Consider the following 12,443-nt stretch of genomic DNA (forward strand, 5'->3'; position numbering starts at 1 on the left):
GTGCTAATTAGCTCAAATGTGTACACAGTGAAATGCAACATCCCAATTTGAAGTAGTCAGTATGCATGAGGATTCTAGCATGCCTGTATGACAATAACTAAGAACTACAGCCCGCTTTGACTGAAGACAGGCAGGCAGGCATTTAGGAAATCCTTCCAAAACCATCCACACACAGCAGAGAGCCCAAGGCTCTATTTGTGGTTACTTTACTCTGATGTAAAGAGACAAGAGTGTATCTGCCAAACCAACAGGGGAACCAAGCCACTCTTCCCTCCACACCCTCCACAATGTTCTGTGCCCACTTGAAAGCTGTAGCAGCCTTGTGCTGCTGAGATTACATATGCCGCCGTTTCTTGTCAACATGCTTGTTGCGCGTGTGCTAATACATGCACACTACCACAGAGACACATTCACAGAGGCACGCACACACACACAAATCCTCATGTATGCAGGCACAACCATAGAAATCAGCAACATAGAATGTATGAAACTCACTAGTACACATTATGCATCCACACCACACACGATTATTTACACCTATACACACCGACTTCCAAAGTCATCAGGAAGCACACACAGCAACCCTATTACTGTCTACTATTTAGTTTCAACTCAGTTCCCCTCTCGCTCTCTCCTGTCCCCTGGAGGGAGTTGTCATCTTTGAGTCAACTGATTCTAAGAGCTCAGCTTGATCACCCTTCAGAGAGTGAAGAGAGTGTTGACTTAAAGCCCCGGTAGCGTCCACAACGGGCCGGGAAGCGGGGAACCTGTAGCAGCAGGGCAGGCGCATGCTTAGTTTGGCCGTAAGGACCTATAGGGTAACGAGACCTCAGATATGCTGCCGACAGCGATTGTCAGCACTGTTCCCCCTGGGCCTGTGCGTGTGACATAGTTTACTTTGTGCCCTGGCCTCTCTTCCAAATCGCTCTAGTTAAATGGTGGATGGAGGGAGGGAGGGAGGAGGTGGGTGAGTATTGAGGTTGTGAGAAGTAGGGCCTAAGCTATCCCGGGCTGATAAAAAGGGAGAAAAAAAAAAGTGCCTCATAAAAGAGAACATTTGCCAACCGGAAGGGAGTTCTGTAAATGGGTCACTCATTAACAGTTTATAAAGAGGCTGGATTGGGGACAGCCAAAGAAAGAACTAATAAAACCCACATGCATTCAGTAGAAGCAGGCCTCTGTATGGCAAACAATGAGCTTTTCAGGAAGAGGTTTAGACTTTGTCATTTCGATAAAAACATATTTGGTTGGACAAATGCCAGAGTGAGGTAAATGTACGCCATCTAACGAAACCAACAACCAAACTATAACCTCTGAGGGTTTAGAGAGAATCAGTCATGGGCTGTTTCTCAAATCCTCTCAAAGACCAATGGAGGAAGAGGTGGGAGGGAGGTACCTTGTATCCTGTCTTCCAATGCGCTTTGAGAGCAATTGAGGAAACAAGGACGGAAGCAAGGATTTAACGGCTAGTAGCGTTTGCAGACACAGCCCTAAATAAGAGAGGCTATTCAACATCAAATTAATTCTGACATGAGGCAGTCACAGGGTGCATTTGGAACTTTATTGGCATTTTGCAAGACTTCAGGTTAAAGCGTTAACAAGCACGCATCAGCATCTCGGAGTACCAGAGATGTTCCAAGAATCATTTCTGACAAAAACAGTTTGGTTGTTCTACAAACATACATATAGAATATTAATAACGTTGCTTTAGCTGAATACTATTATAACCAACTCGGCCAGAATAATCGTGCATTTAAGTTGGGTTTTTCGATATTGCTGATGAGGCTTCTGTGTAACATAAACAAAATGACAAAGGCATTATTCAAGCATTAAAGAAAGGAAACAATACTTTAAAATGTCACAGTTCAGGCTAATTGCAATAATCAACTTAATGAAAATGTAATTTAAAAAAAAAAAAAAAAAAAAAGTGCAAAAGGCAGATTTCCTTTTTTGGGATAAACACAAATTCCAGTTCAAAATTGGACAGACAAAGAGATCAGTACACGCACTATGACAAGTAAGCAATTCACTGATGGAGAAAGAGGTTGCACATATAAATTGGCATAAGCTGTGATACAGTTCAATCATTTCACAATAAAAGTCATGAGTTTCATCAAATAACATGTTTTTATACCAAAGACAATTAAATACGGGGATTAAAATCAAGGGATATAATTCAAATTGTAATATTGATACTCCGATAGAGCTCTAAAAGTGTTTTTTAAAATGACTAACCGTTTCATCATCATCATCATCATCATCATCCTCCTCATTGGGAGCAGATATCCAGTTCAGGTACTTGGCTGCATACTGTTTTCTTCCATCTTCTTGTGTGTGCTTTTCCACAAACGTCCACAACAGGTAGACCCAGGTACTACACTGCACTATACTGCCTCCTGTTAAGGTGTATTCACTGTTCAAGACTTGGGATATTAAGCAGGATGGGACCACTACAGGGGTTAGATCAGGAAGGCAATTGAAATCTAAAGAGCCAAACAAAGCCGGTGAAAAGATCAGAAACACACAGGGTATATTTAGCTGGGTTAATCTGTATTGTACGGACTTTCTGAAAAAGAGACGAGTCAGCTGTTTTTGCTTTTAATGAAAGACGCCAGACTTTCGCAGCTGTAATGACGCACTGGTTCTTTTCTTCCTCACGTCTTTTCAGTGTTTTTTTTTGTTGTCCTGGTCATTTGAGAAGAGGGTCGCAAATCCTCAGGGAATTTCACATTAAGGAGGAATGTCTGGAGCGACAACCTGGAGCAAAGGAAGTGGGAAAATAATTCTGAAAGCGCAACTGTTGTAGAATTCGCAGACTACGGGTAGCAGATGTTACAACATGCCATTTACAGAAAGACAAATTGGTAACAACAATATATAGTATCATTTCATAAACAATAACTTCATTTATATGCATGTCTTTTTATGAATGTCAAGTCTCAAGGATAGTATCTACTATACATGTTAGTATGCGGTGACCGTACTAAGGTCTTCATTAGTAGTTGGGCTCCCGAGTGGCGCAGTGATCTAAGACACTGCATCTCAGCGCAAGAGGCGTCACTGCAGTACCTGGTTCACATCCGGCCGTGATTGGGAGTCCCATAGGGCAGCGCACAATTGGCCCAGTGTCGTCCGGGTTTGTCCGGGGTAGGCCGTCATTGTAAATAAGAATTTTTTTCTTATCTGACTTGCCTAGTTAAATAAAAGGTTCAATTGAAATATATGTTTTACCTCAGTACAGGAAGAAGAAGCGTGTTCTGTGCGAGGCAGCCATGCTTTCAGACATGTTGCGCACTTTCAGGTAGTTCACAAACCCTCTGAAGAAAAGCAGGAGACCTGAGGAAGGGATTCGAAATCATTAGTAAAAAACACCACTATTCATCCAAGGTCAAGGAATTCACTTTACTGTGGGAAGATTAGTAGTACATCATTTCAGCCACCAGATGGAATTGTTGTACAACATTCTAGGTGGATATATTAGTACAACTTAATTCCTCAGCAATTGGCTAGTTGAAGAATGCAGCATTTGCGATACAGATCAGTAAACTTACCGAGGACCAGGAAAATCCACCAGAGCCAGTACTGCCCATTGAAGTATCCAGTAAAGTAGTCAGAGAACTATGGGACAATAGAAATTACAGGAAATGGAAATTCAACATGTCCTACCATCATGAGAATACTTTTGAATGACAATCAGTTACCATAAACACATACAGATTATCAGAATCACCATGGCAGAAATTTACATGCGCTAGGATTAGGCCTCCTCAAGCCTCAATTCCTCAAATGTTGGGTGTCCTAATTGAGACTATGGGCCGGTTTCCAGGACAAAAAAAAGAAGCCTAGTCCCAGACACCAGGAAACCAGGCCTTAAATTTGGCACTGCTCAGATAAAGGCCTAAACCCCTGTATAGCCTAGTATTGCACAACATCTAGTGGGAGTAGCTGTGTGCACCAGATCAATGATGAAAGCCCGGGGTTAATAACTCTATGCCCACCAGTGTGTTGCTTCTTCATGTGGAAATTGTACAGGGCTTTGATTGATGCCCGGAGCACAGAGATCACACTGGGTTCCTGCTCTTAAGGGCGTCCTCCTCACATCTAGGGCTAACAAGCCGTAGCAAGCATCTGCTTCCTACTGCACAAGCCATGCTTTGGATATGCAGTAATATACTGGACATACTTGAAATGTATTTTGTAACATTCAACTCATTAACATGCTAGTAGCTAAGTGAAGCTTTTAAGTTTTTTATTTTAAAATTTTAGTAATTTAGCAGACGCTCTTATCCAGAGCGATTAGGGTTAAGTGCCTTGCTCAAAGGCACACTGGCAGATGTTTCTCCTAGTCGGCTTGGGGATTTGAACCAGCGACCTTTTGGTTACTGGCCCAACGCTCTTTACCGCTAGGCTACCTGCCGCAATTATGAGCACAGAATTGTCTGGATTAAGCAGGATACTGCTAGCCAGCTTGTTCATTTAAAGTAAACCATTTGTAACATTGATGTTTGAAGTAGACACTTTGTATGGGCTGCTTTTAAAGTTGTGGACTGTATGTCCTGTCCCATATTGAAATCAACTCCGTACGTTGTTTTAGATACATTGATTAGGCCCCTTTAACCCAACACAGCACTTACTCTGACGATGAGAATCCACTTGATGAGAGAGAGGCCAAAGCCGCAGATGGCCCCGTATCGGCCAGCGATGGTGTTGGTCAGGCAGAATGACAGGCAAAAGCCAATCCAATTGAACAGGAAGGCCACTGTTTGGAGACAGAAGAAAGCATGCAGTTACAAGCACAGACCAACAGACAAACAGACACCACTCTCAAAGTTGACTAACATTTCTGTTGAGTGAGACACTGTTCAGTATATCACAAATTGGATGTCCTTCTATACACACTTAAAGGACACATTCTGAGGCCAAATGAATGCAGCCAGAGAATCGCTAAGCTGACTTACTTTGACCTTTCCCACCTCCATTCCTATTGGAGGAAGAGATCATGTTGTCTTCAATGAGTGACTGTTGCCACCTTGTGGTGAATCCATAGAAAACACCTTCAACTGCTTACTCACATTTTCATCCAAGCAAACTTTTGTTATGTTCCCCTGCTCAGACTGAAATGGGCCAGTCCGCTCAATGAAAGAGGGTATTTGGGCTTGTCAACTCACTGAAGAATCGGGAGGTTTTGTGCACCAACAACAGATCCACTCACTGAAAAAGGCCAGCATGAAAATGCCGTCATTCCCCACCCTCAGCTGGTCGACATCGCTGAAGTCATCCCTTGGAGGGAAGTCATCCTCCTGTTTAATTAAGAGACATAGGACAGAAAACAACTCATCCATCTCTTCTGCAGAAACGTCCCAATAGCTCAGTCATCCCAATGAATAAGGAGCTGGGCGGTATAGTACTGTTGTGTGTCGACATTTCCTTCTCTTTTAGAGTTGTTGAGGAAGCAGAAATAAATCTCAATGGGCATTTGTACTAGAACTACATAAAATAGAGCTAACATACTGTAAATACTGTTGTAGCTATGACTTGGACAATATAGCTATCAAAGTTATTTTGGTCTTGAAATATGTTGTTACACTGTGTAGTTAATAGCAGCATTAAAGTTTTTCTTACAGCATTCCAGCAGAATAATCCTGTTTTCATGGGTAAACATCCCATACTCAAAAACATGTGTGTGTGTGTGTGTGTGTGTGTGTGTGTGTGTGTGTGTGTGTGTGTGTGTGTGTCCTACCCCTGGTATCACCTCCACAGAAGAGAGTACCATGGCTTCAGCTTTGGCTTTCTCTGCCTCATCGTAGGTGGGAAGCGAGGTGGCCACGCTGTAGGGGGGCGGCACGGGGAAATCACTTGGGTAACAACTGCTCTCTACTGGGGGAGCACAGGGAAGAGACGTGGCCAATTAGACTACAACAGGGCAAATGAACACTGTTCACAAGGTGAAGATGGAGTTCGGAATCAATTCAATCAAATAAGGAAATCACATCGGCTTAATTCCAGGAGTGTGAACTATCGGCCTATAGTTAGGGCAACTGGCTGGTTCCAACGTGTTTGAAAGAACTACATGAGAGCTACAGACGCTGCGAGAGAATGAGATGGAGAAAGGGGCAGAAAGACAAAGTGAGACACAGAAAAAGGCAGAAGCAAAGACATAAGCTAAACTGAGGTGTAGAGCGGGGATAAAAGAGCCAAACAGACAGTATATGGAGTCTTTGGTTCTGTACCAGGCATGGCAGCGGTGGCTCCCAGGGCGATGCTGGCATACGGGGGAGGTGGAGCCTCTGCGTCCCCCTCCAGGGCTACTGGGACTGGGCAGTCCTGGGAGGACGAGTTGGCCTGGGCCGAGGTGCACGGCTGCTGGGCGCTGGTGGAGGGCTCACAGGAGTCGTCTTCATCATTCTCAAACTGAGAGAGAAGGGGGGCAGGGGGGGTAGAGAGAAGGAGTTTTAAGTGTCACTTCAATAAAACCCACGTCACAAGTTCACGACACAGAATGTCAAAGGTGAGAAAGGAGAGGGAAGCCTGTAAACTGAGACGCTTGGAGAGATATGGTCATGGCCCAACACTGAAAGATCATCTGGTGTTTTGTAATAAACTAAGTAGGCAAAATTTGATTCCAGTGCTAAGGGCGCTGAAGACATCCAAAACATGTGATCTAGGCTAATTGCCAGCATAGCATCCAGTTGGAAGAAGACAACATGGTCATGGGAAACAGAAGGGTGACGGTAATGTTATAGAGAAGAGAGCACAGCCTTATATCTGGCCAATGACAAATGACGTAGCTTAAGCGGATGCATAACCTAGGCCTTGATCAGTGTGGGAGCAGTGCCAAATGTTGCTTTAGTCTTGCAGCTCACCTGAGGCTGTGGCGTTTGCTTAGGTCAACAGACCAGCGTTTAACTTGTGGCTTAGCTGTAGATGAAGTTTGGCATCATGTCCAGCAGCACTCTATGCACTGCGGGTCAATGTGCAAAGCCAGGAGAATGAGTGAGTGCGATGCTATCCGGTGTCAAGGACACCAGTTATGCAAGAGCTAAACAACTGCATAATTGGCCAGGGGTGAATGAGTTATTTCACCATCGGCACACCAAGGCCTAAACACAAACTCCTAAGGTTATCTCAGTATGTCCTATATTCATCTGATATATCCAACACGTATACGAGATGTAAGTCCAAATAGTTAGGTTAGGCCTACATGTTTAAAGACCTGTTCAGAATGAGTGGACACAAATAACAAGGATGGTTGGGGAGTTTACATTATAAAACAGCCTATATGACGCATCTAAATACAGGTTACCCTCAAAACCTGAAAGAGATGACACAGAGGCAAATCCACAGTTGCCTAGCGACTGAGGAAAGTGCAGAGGCAGGATCAAAATAGCATGGCTGTGGCTGAAAAAGTTTTGCACTTCGAAAAGCAAAAAAAGGTAAGGCATACATACCATGCTATGTCTGACGTGAGCAAGCATTCCAGCATAGTGCAGCAGTGGGCATTTTGACTTTAAGGCTAGTAGGCAACATTATTCAAAAGGCTTACAACAACTGCCTAATTAACTTATCCCATATCAAATCAGTCTGTGGAAGTAATTATTGATAACCTAAATACACATTGGCATGATAACGACTGTGAAAGTAACATTTTTCTGCTTTCGATAGTGATGGGCCGATACAGGACTAAACCAGAAGTGACCCTAGCCTTGGATACACGGCATTCACATTGACAACTACACATCCGAGCAATAGCAAACCTCCAGCAGCATAGCTAAAGCTGGTGCTAGAGGCCAAGTGAATTAGATGACAGAGCGTCACACCCAAACAAATATTTAAAACACATGTAAGAGTCATTTTTCAATTGGCACAAAAAGTGGATTCAATATCTTTCTGAATATTTCCTCATTATCAGAGTTCCACCTGAAACTGGAAAATGGTGTTTATAAGACACCGGTGCCTACCAAATCGATAATTATGGAAGTATCGCCAAGTAGAAAGGTAGGTTGAACACTGTTTCCCTATCCATTACCCATCCTACTCTAGAACCCCAGTGTTTCCTCTATATTAATATAGAAGCGGTGGGCCGCACTTCTCAATGACAACCTCCACTCCAATTTTGTATTTTTTATAATACACTGCTCAAAAAAATAAAGGGAACACTTAAACAACACAATGTAACTCCAAGTCAATCACACTTCTGTGAAATCAAACTGTCCACTTAGGATGCAACACTGATTGACAATAAATTTCACATGCTGTTGTGCAAATGGAATAGACAAAAGGTGGAAATTATAGGCAATTAGCAAGACATCCCCAATAAAGGAGTGGTTCTGCAGGTGGTGACCACAGACCACTTCTCAGTTCCTATGCTTCCTGGCTGATGTTTTGGTCACTTTTGATTGCTGGTGGTGCTTTTTTTGGAGGTCATTTTGCAGGGCTCTGGCAGTGCTCCTCCTTGCACAAAGGCGGAGTGGACAGTTTGATTTCACAGAAGTGTGATTGACTTGGAGTTAAATTGTGTTGTTTAAGTGTTCCCTTTATTTTTTTGAGCAGTGTATATACTGAACAAGAAGATCAAACATAACATGCAACAACTTCACTGATTTTACTGAGTTACAGTTCATATGGAGGAAATCAGTAATTTTAAATAAATTAGGCCCTAATCTATGGATTTCACATGACTGGGAATACAGATATGCATCTGTTGGTCACAGATACCTTTAATAAAAATTGACCTCACAACGGGCCTCAGGATCTTGTCACTGTATTTTTGTGCATTCAAATTGCTGCCGATAAAATGCAATTGTGTTCATTGTCTGTAGCTTATGTCTGCCCATACCATAACCCCACCACTACCATGGGGCACTCTGTTCACAACGTTGACATCAGCAAACCGCTCACCCACACGACACCATACACGTGGTCTGCGGTTGTGATGCCGGTTGGACGCACTGCCAAATTCTCTAAAACAACGTTGGTGGTGGCTTTTGGTAGAGAAATTAACATTAAATTCTCTGGTGGACATTCTTGCAGTCAGCATGCCAATTGCACACTTTCAAAACTTGAGACATCTGTGGCATTGTGTTGTGTGACAAAACTGCACATTTTAGAGTGCCCTTTCATTGTCCCCAGCACAAGGTGCACCTGTGTAGTGTTCATGCTGTTTAATCCGCTTCTTGATATGCAAAACCTGTCAGGTGGATGGATTATCTTGGCAAAGGAGAAATGCTCACTAACCGGGATGTAAACAAATTTGAGCATATGGAACATTTATGGGATCTTTCATTTCAGCTCATGAAACACTTGACATGTTGCGTTTAAATTTTTGTTCAGTATATATAGTACATACATTTATTTTTTGTAATTTCTATCTTTTATATATATATATTTTTTGGGGGATGAAAATAATTTGGGGGATGTTAAAACATTTTCAGTGTAAACTTTAATGACTAAGACCAGAAATAATGTAGAGAACATAACGGAGATATATATTTTTTTATAAGACCATCTTTGAGAACTAACAACCACCAAAATGAAAACTAGACTGGGGGAATACAAATAAAACAAATGTCATGGCATGTTATGTTTGAGTCACTCAGACAGCACAAGAACACGACATAAACCATGCCAAAATGTGTGAATTGCAGAAAATGTACTTTTAAACTGCACATTTTCTATCAGCCCCATGGCAAAAAGTATAGAAATGCTGGAAATTTGCTTTAAAACTGTAGAATATTCTATCCACCCCATGGTAAATTGTGTAGAATTGCAAGAAATTTGAATTAAAACAGCAACATGTCTCTGCGGCCAAGAGTGCGACCTCAACCCGCCTCCCCACCACTGCTGAAATAACTAATAACTACCTAGCAAACTGGATTGAACAATAACCTAACCACCTTGTTTTTCTGACTAATATTATGCAACTAGGAATGGCATCTTCTTTCTGGGGGTGTATATTGTTCTCATGGAAAGCCAATTATTGAGCACTACAGAGATGTCATGGAACATTGTTTGTATTATGTACGTGTTTTGGGGGCTCTAGCTATACTTGAGTAAGGTAGTGTTGCCACAAATGGCTGCATATAATTGAAGTCTAGCCTGAGTTAACTTACCTGGCACTTGCTGACATACAGTGAACTAACGTTTGCTAGCTAGCCAAGTTACTTATCCGTTCAGAAAACCAATACAAACTGAGTTAACTAAGTGCTAAAGTGCTGTCATGTGGATGATTAACGACTCAAATTGAATTAGAACTTGCTAGCTAACGTTTAGCTAGGTTAGCTATTGTATTGTTGATCTGCTGCTGAATAATGCGGAAGTGATAGGCACGAGGAACATCTGTTTGATTATACAAGCCGTCAATTTAAACATGTATAGTCTAGGTTGACACCAAGTAATGTTGTAAATAGGTTGTTTATATTAGTTGGAGTTCGCAAACAGATGGCAATGTCGATTGTTTTTGCTCACCACTTGGTATCGGCTCGCTGCCTGGTCCATCTTGACGTTAGACTCAGCTGGCGGAGCTAGCCAGCAAGCGAAAAGTCAACAATCGTGTATTTAGCTATTTCGTAACTTGATTTTACTTTTTAATGGTCAGCATTCAGGTGAAGTAGATTAAATATACACGCCGGGCGTACAATAAACCGTCCATTTACGCTTCAACTGAAGCAAAACTACTTTTGATAGGAAACGTCGAGTGAGTGAAATCACATAGGGCTCTTTGACTTGTGACGCAATGCCTCCGAATTCCAAATCTACTCCTATCCACTACACTTACCTCATCCCTGAAGATCTGAAAGATATTGCATGAATCTAAACAATAAGGTGAAAATATAAAATATCATCTTATTCTTAATATCTATCCAATCTCATCAGATTTGACTGTAGACAAGACAGTGTATAGGCTAGGAAATAGGTGCTAGTGGTCGAATTGGAATTGGGCATTCTACTCTACCGGGGAATATAAACCATTTGACCACTAGGTGGTGCAAAAACGCAATAGTTATTCAGAGAAGCAGAGACGGACGGTCAGAAGCCTACACGCACACACACTGTTCGCAATAATCCCACCGTAGATGTCGGCAAAAGAGCTATTTCCCCATTTTGGGTTGTGAGACTTTTCAGTTGGACAGGTAAAGCCTACTTGGTAGTACTCTTGGTTTATAGTCTATCAGGACTCATTGGATTGGCTGCTGTAACTGTAAACCAGGGCTCCCCAAATGGCGGCCATGGACCGAATTTGGACTGTGGTTGGTTTTATTTGGCACCCCAAGTTTTCTGAGCCAAAACACTTTTTTTTTTAAATTATTTTTTTAATGTACAATTTTCATTGTTAGACATAAGACTAAAAGCACCAGGAAATCATCTTCAATTGATTGTTCCAAACTTCCCACCATCCATCCAGGCAAGAATAAATCGGCCCGCGGCTTAATCGAGTTGATGATCCCTGCTATAAGCGTTGGTAAGGAGAGACCTTGTTAGAAAACATTGGTGATATTAGGAATGTATGAGGCCCTGATTTCATAGAGAATACATTAGGCCCCTTTGGCTCCTACCACCATGGAGTGAGAGATCCAAAACAAACCCAGAGAACAATCAACTTCTAATTTCCTTCTATTTTCTTTCCCTGGAAGTGCTTGTTAGTGAAATATGTGTTTGGCCATTAAATGAGAAAGGGGGAGAGAGAGGAGGAGGGAGAGTTTTCAATTGCACGGCTGTTTCTGTCTTTAATTCGACTAAGACAGTTGTAAATTATATCCAATGCAGGCTGTGCAAGATATGGTCTATCTAGGCTCATGGGTACTACAAACACAATGGGAGTAACTGAGCAGTAGATTATAGCTATCCAATCAGACCAAATAGAGAAGAGAACATTTGCAAACAACACAACAAATATAAGAGCAACATTTCCAGTTTCTGCTACATTTGGAACTGTTGGATAGTTGCCACATATCAAAAGTAAATCAATAGCTTCATGACCGCAACAAGTGTGTGAGTTTGAAAGGAATTGATTGTTACTTTAAATTGCAGTATTCCTACATGACCACAGGTAGTCACCATAATCACACCAATTAGTAAAGGTGTCCTTGTCTGAAAATGTATGTAAAACATTGACCACATGCAAACAGGGGTGACCAACCCTGTCCCATACAGCTACAGTGTGAGCAGGTTTTTATTCCAGGCCAGTTTTGTCTCACCTGATTATAAGAGAACTGTGTGCATATAAATCATCAAGAGAGAGGGGGGATTGGTGGTCAGAACCCTCGGGATCTTATAGGCACCTGAGACTAACTCACTCCGCTGGGAGTTTGGGACCATCTGAGGAGGGCAAACATGCAACAGCTGAAAACCTTCACTGATCAACATCTCCAGGATGCCTTCATAGCTGCCCTTTAATGTAAGAAATGCAATATGGATTAGATGAGTGCACAGTTATCCAGATACAT

The 12,443-nt window shown here is 42.2% G+C and overlaps 1 protein-coding gene across 1 annotated transcript; it reads right to left on the reverse strand.

The window, feature by feature from the left end:
• Positions 1–1,542: 1,542 nt before the first annotated feature.
• On the reverse strand, positions 1,543–10,751 carry LOC129840300 (NEDD4 family-interacting protein 2-like). The gene is made up of 8 exons (XM_055908099.1): positions 10,465–10,751; positions 6,231–6,411; positions 5,741–5,877; positions 5,213–5,300; positions 4,635–4,759; positions 3,552–3,618; positions 3,232–3,336; positions 1,543–2,757 (listed from the first exon to the last, which is right to left on the reverse strand). Exons 1-7 carry the CDS (start codon positions 10,492–10,494, stop codon positions 3,233–3,235), a joined length of 732 nt encoding a protein of 243 aa, XP_055764074.1. The 5' UTR covers positions 10,495–10,751; the 3' UTR covers positions 1,543–2,757; position 3,232.
• Between the last annotated feature and the right edge of the window lie 1,692 nt (positions 10,752–12,443).

Source organism: Salvelinus fontinalis, chromosome 41, assembly GCF_029448725.1.
Source record: "Salvelinus fontinalis isolate EN_2023a chromosome 41, ASM2944872v1, whole genome shotgun sequence".
In the NCBI taxonomy this organism is placed as follows: domain Eukaryota; kingdom Metazoa; phylum Chordata; class Actinopteri; order Salmoniformes; family Salmonidae; genus Salvelinus; species Salvelinus fontinalis.

Coding starts and splice junctions, on each gene's coding strand:
- LOC129840300 (XM_055908099.1), bottom strand. CDS start 10,494: ATGGACCAGGCAGCGAGCCGATACCAAGTG. Junction 4,760..5,212: donor TTTCATGCTGGCCTTTTTCA/GTGAGTGGATCT, acceptor GTCTCCAAACAG/TGGCCTTCCTGTTCAATTGG. Junction 3,337..3,551: donor GTGGATTTTCCTGGTCCTCG/GTAAGTTTACTG, acceptor TCCCTTCCTCAG/GTCTCCTGCTTTTCTTCAGA.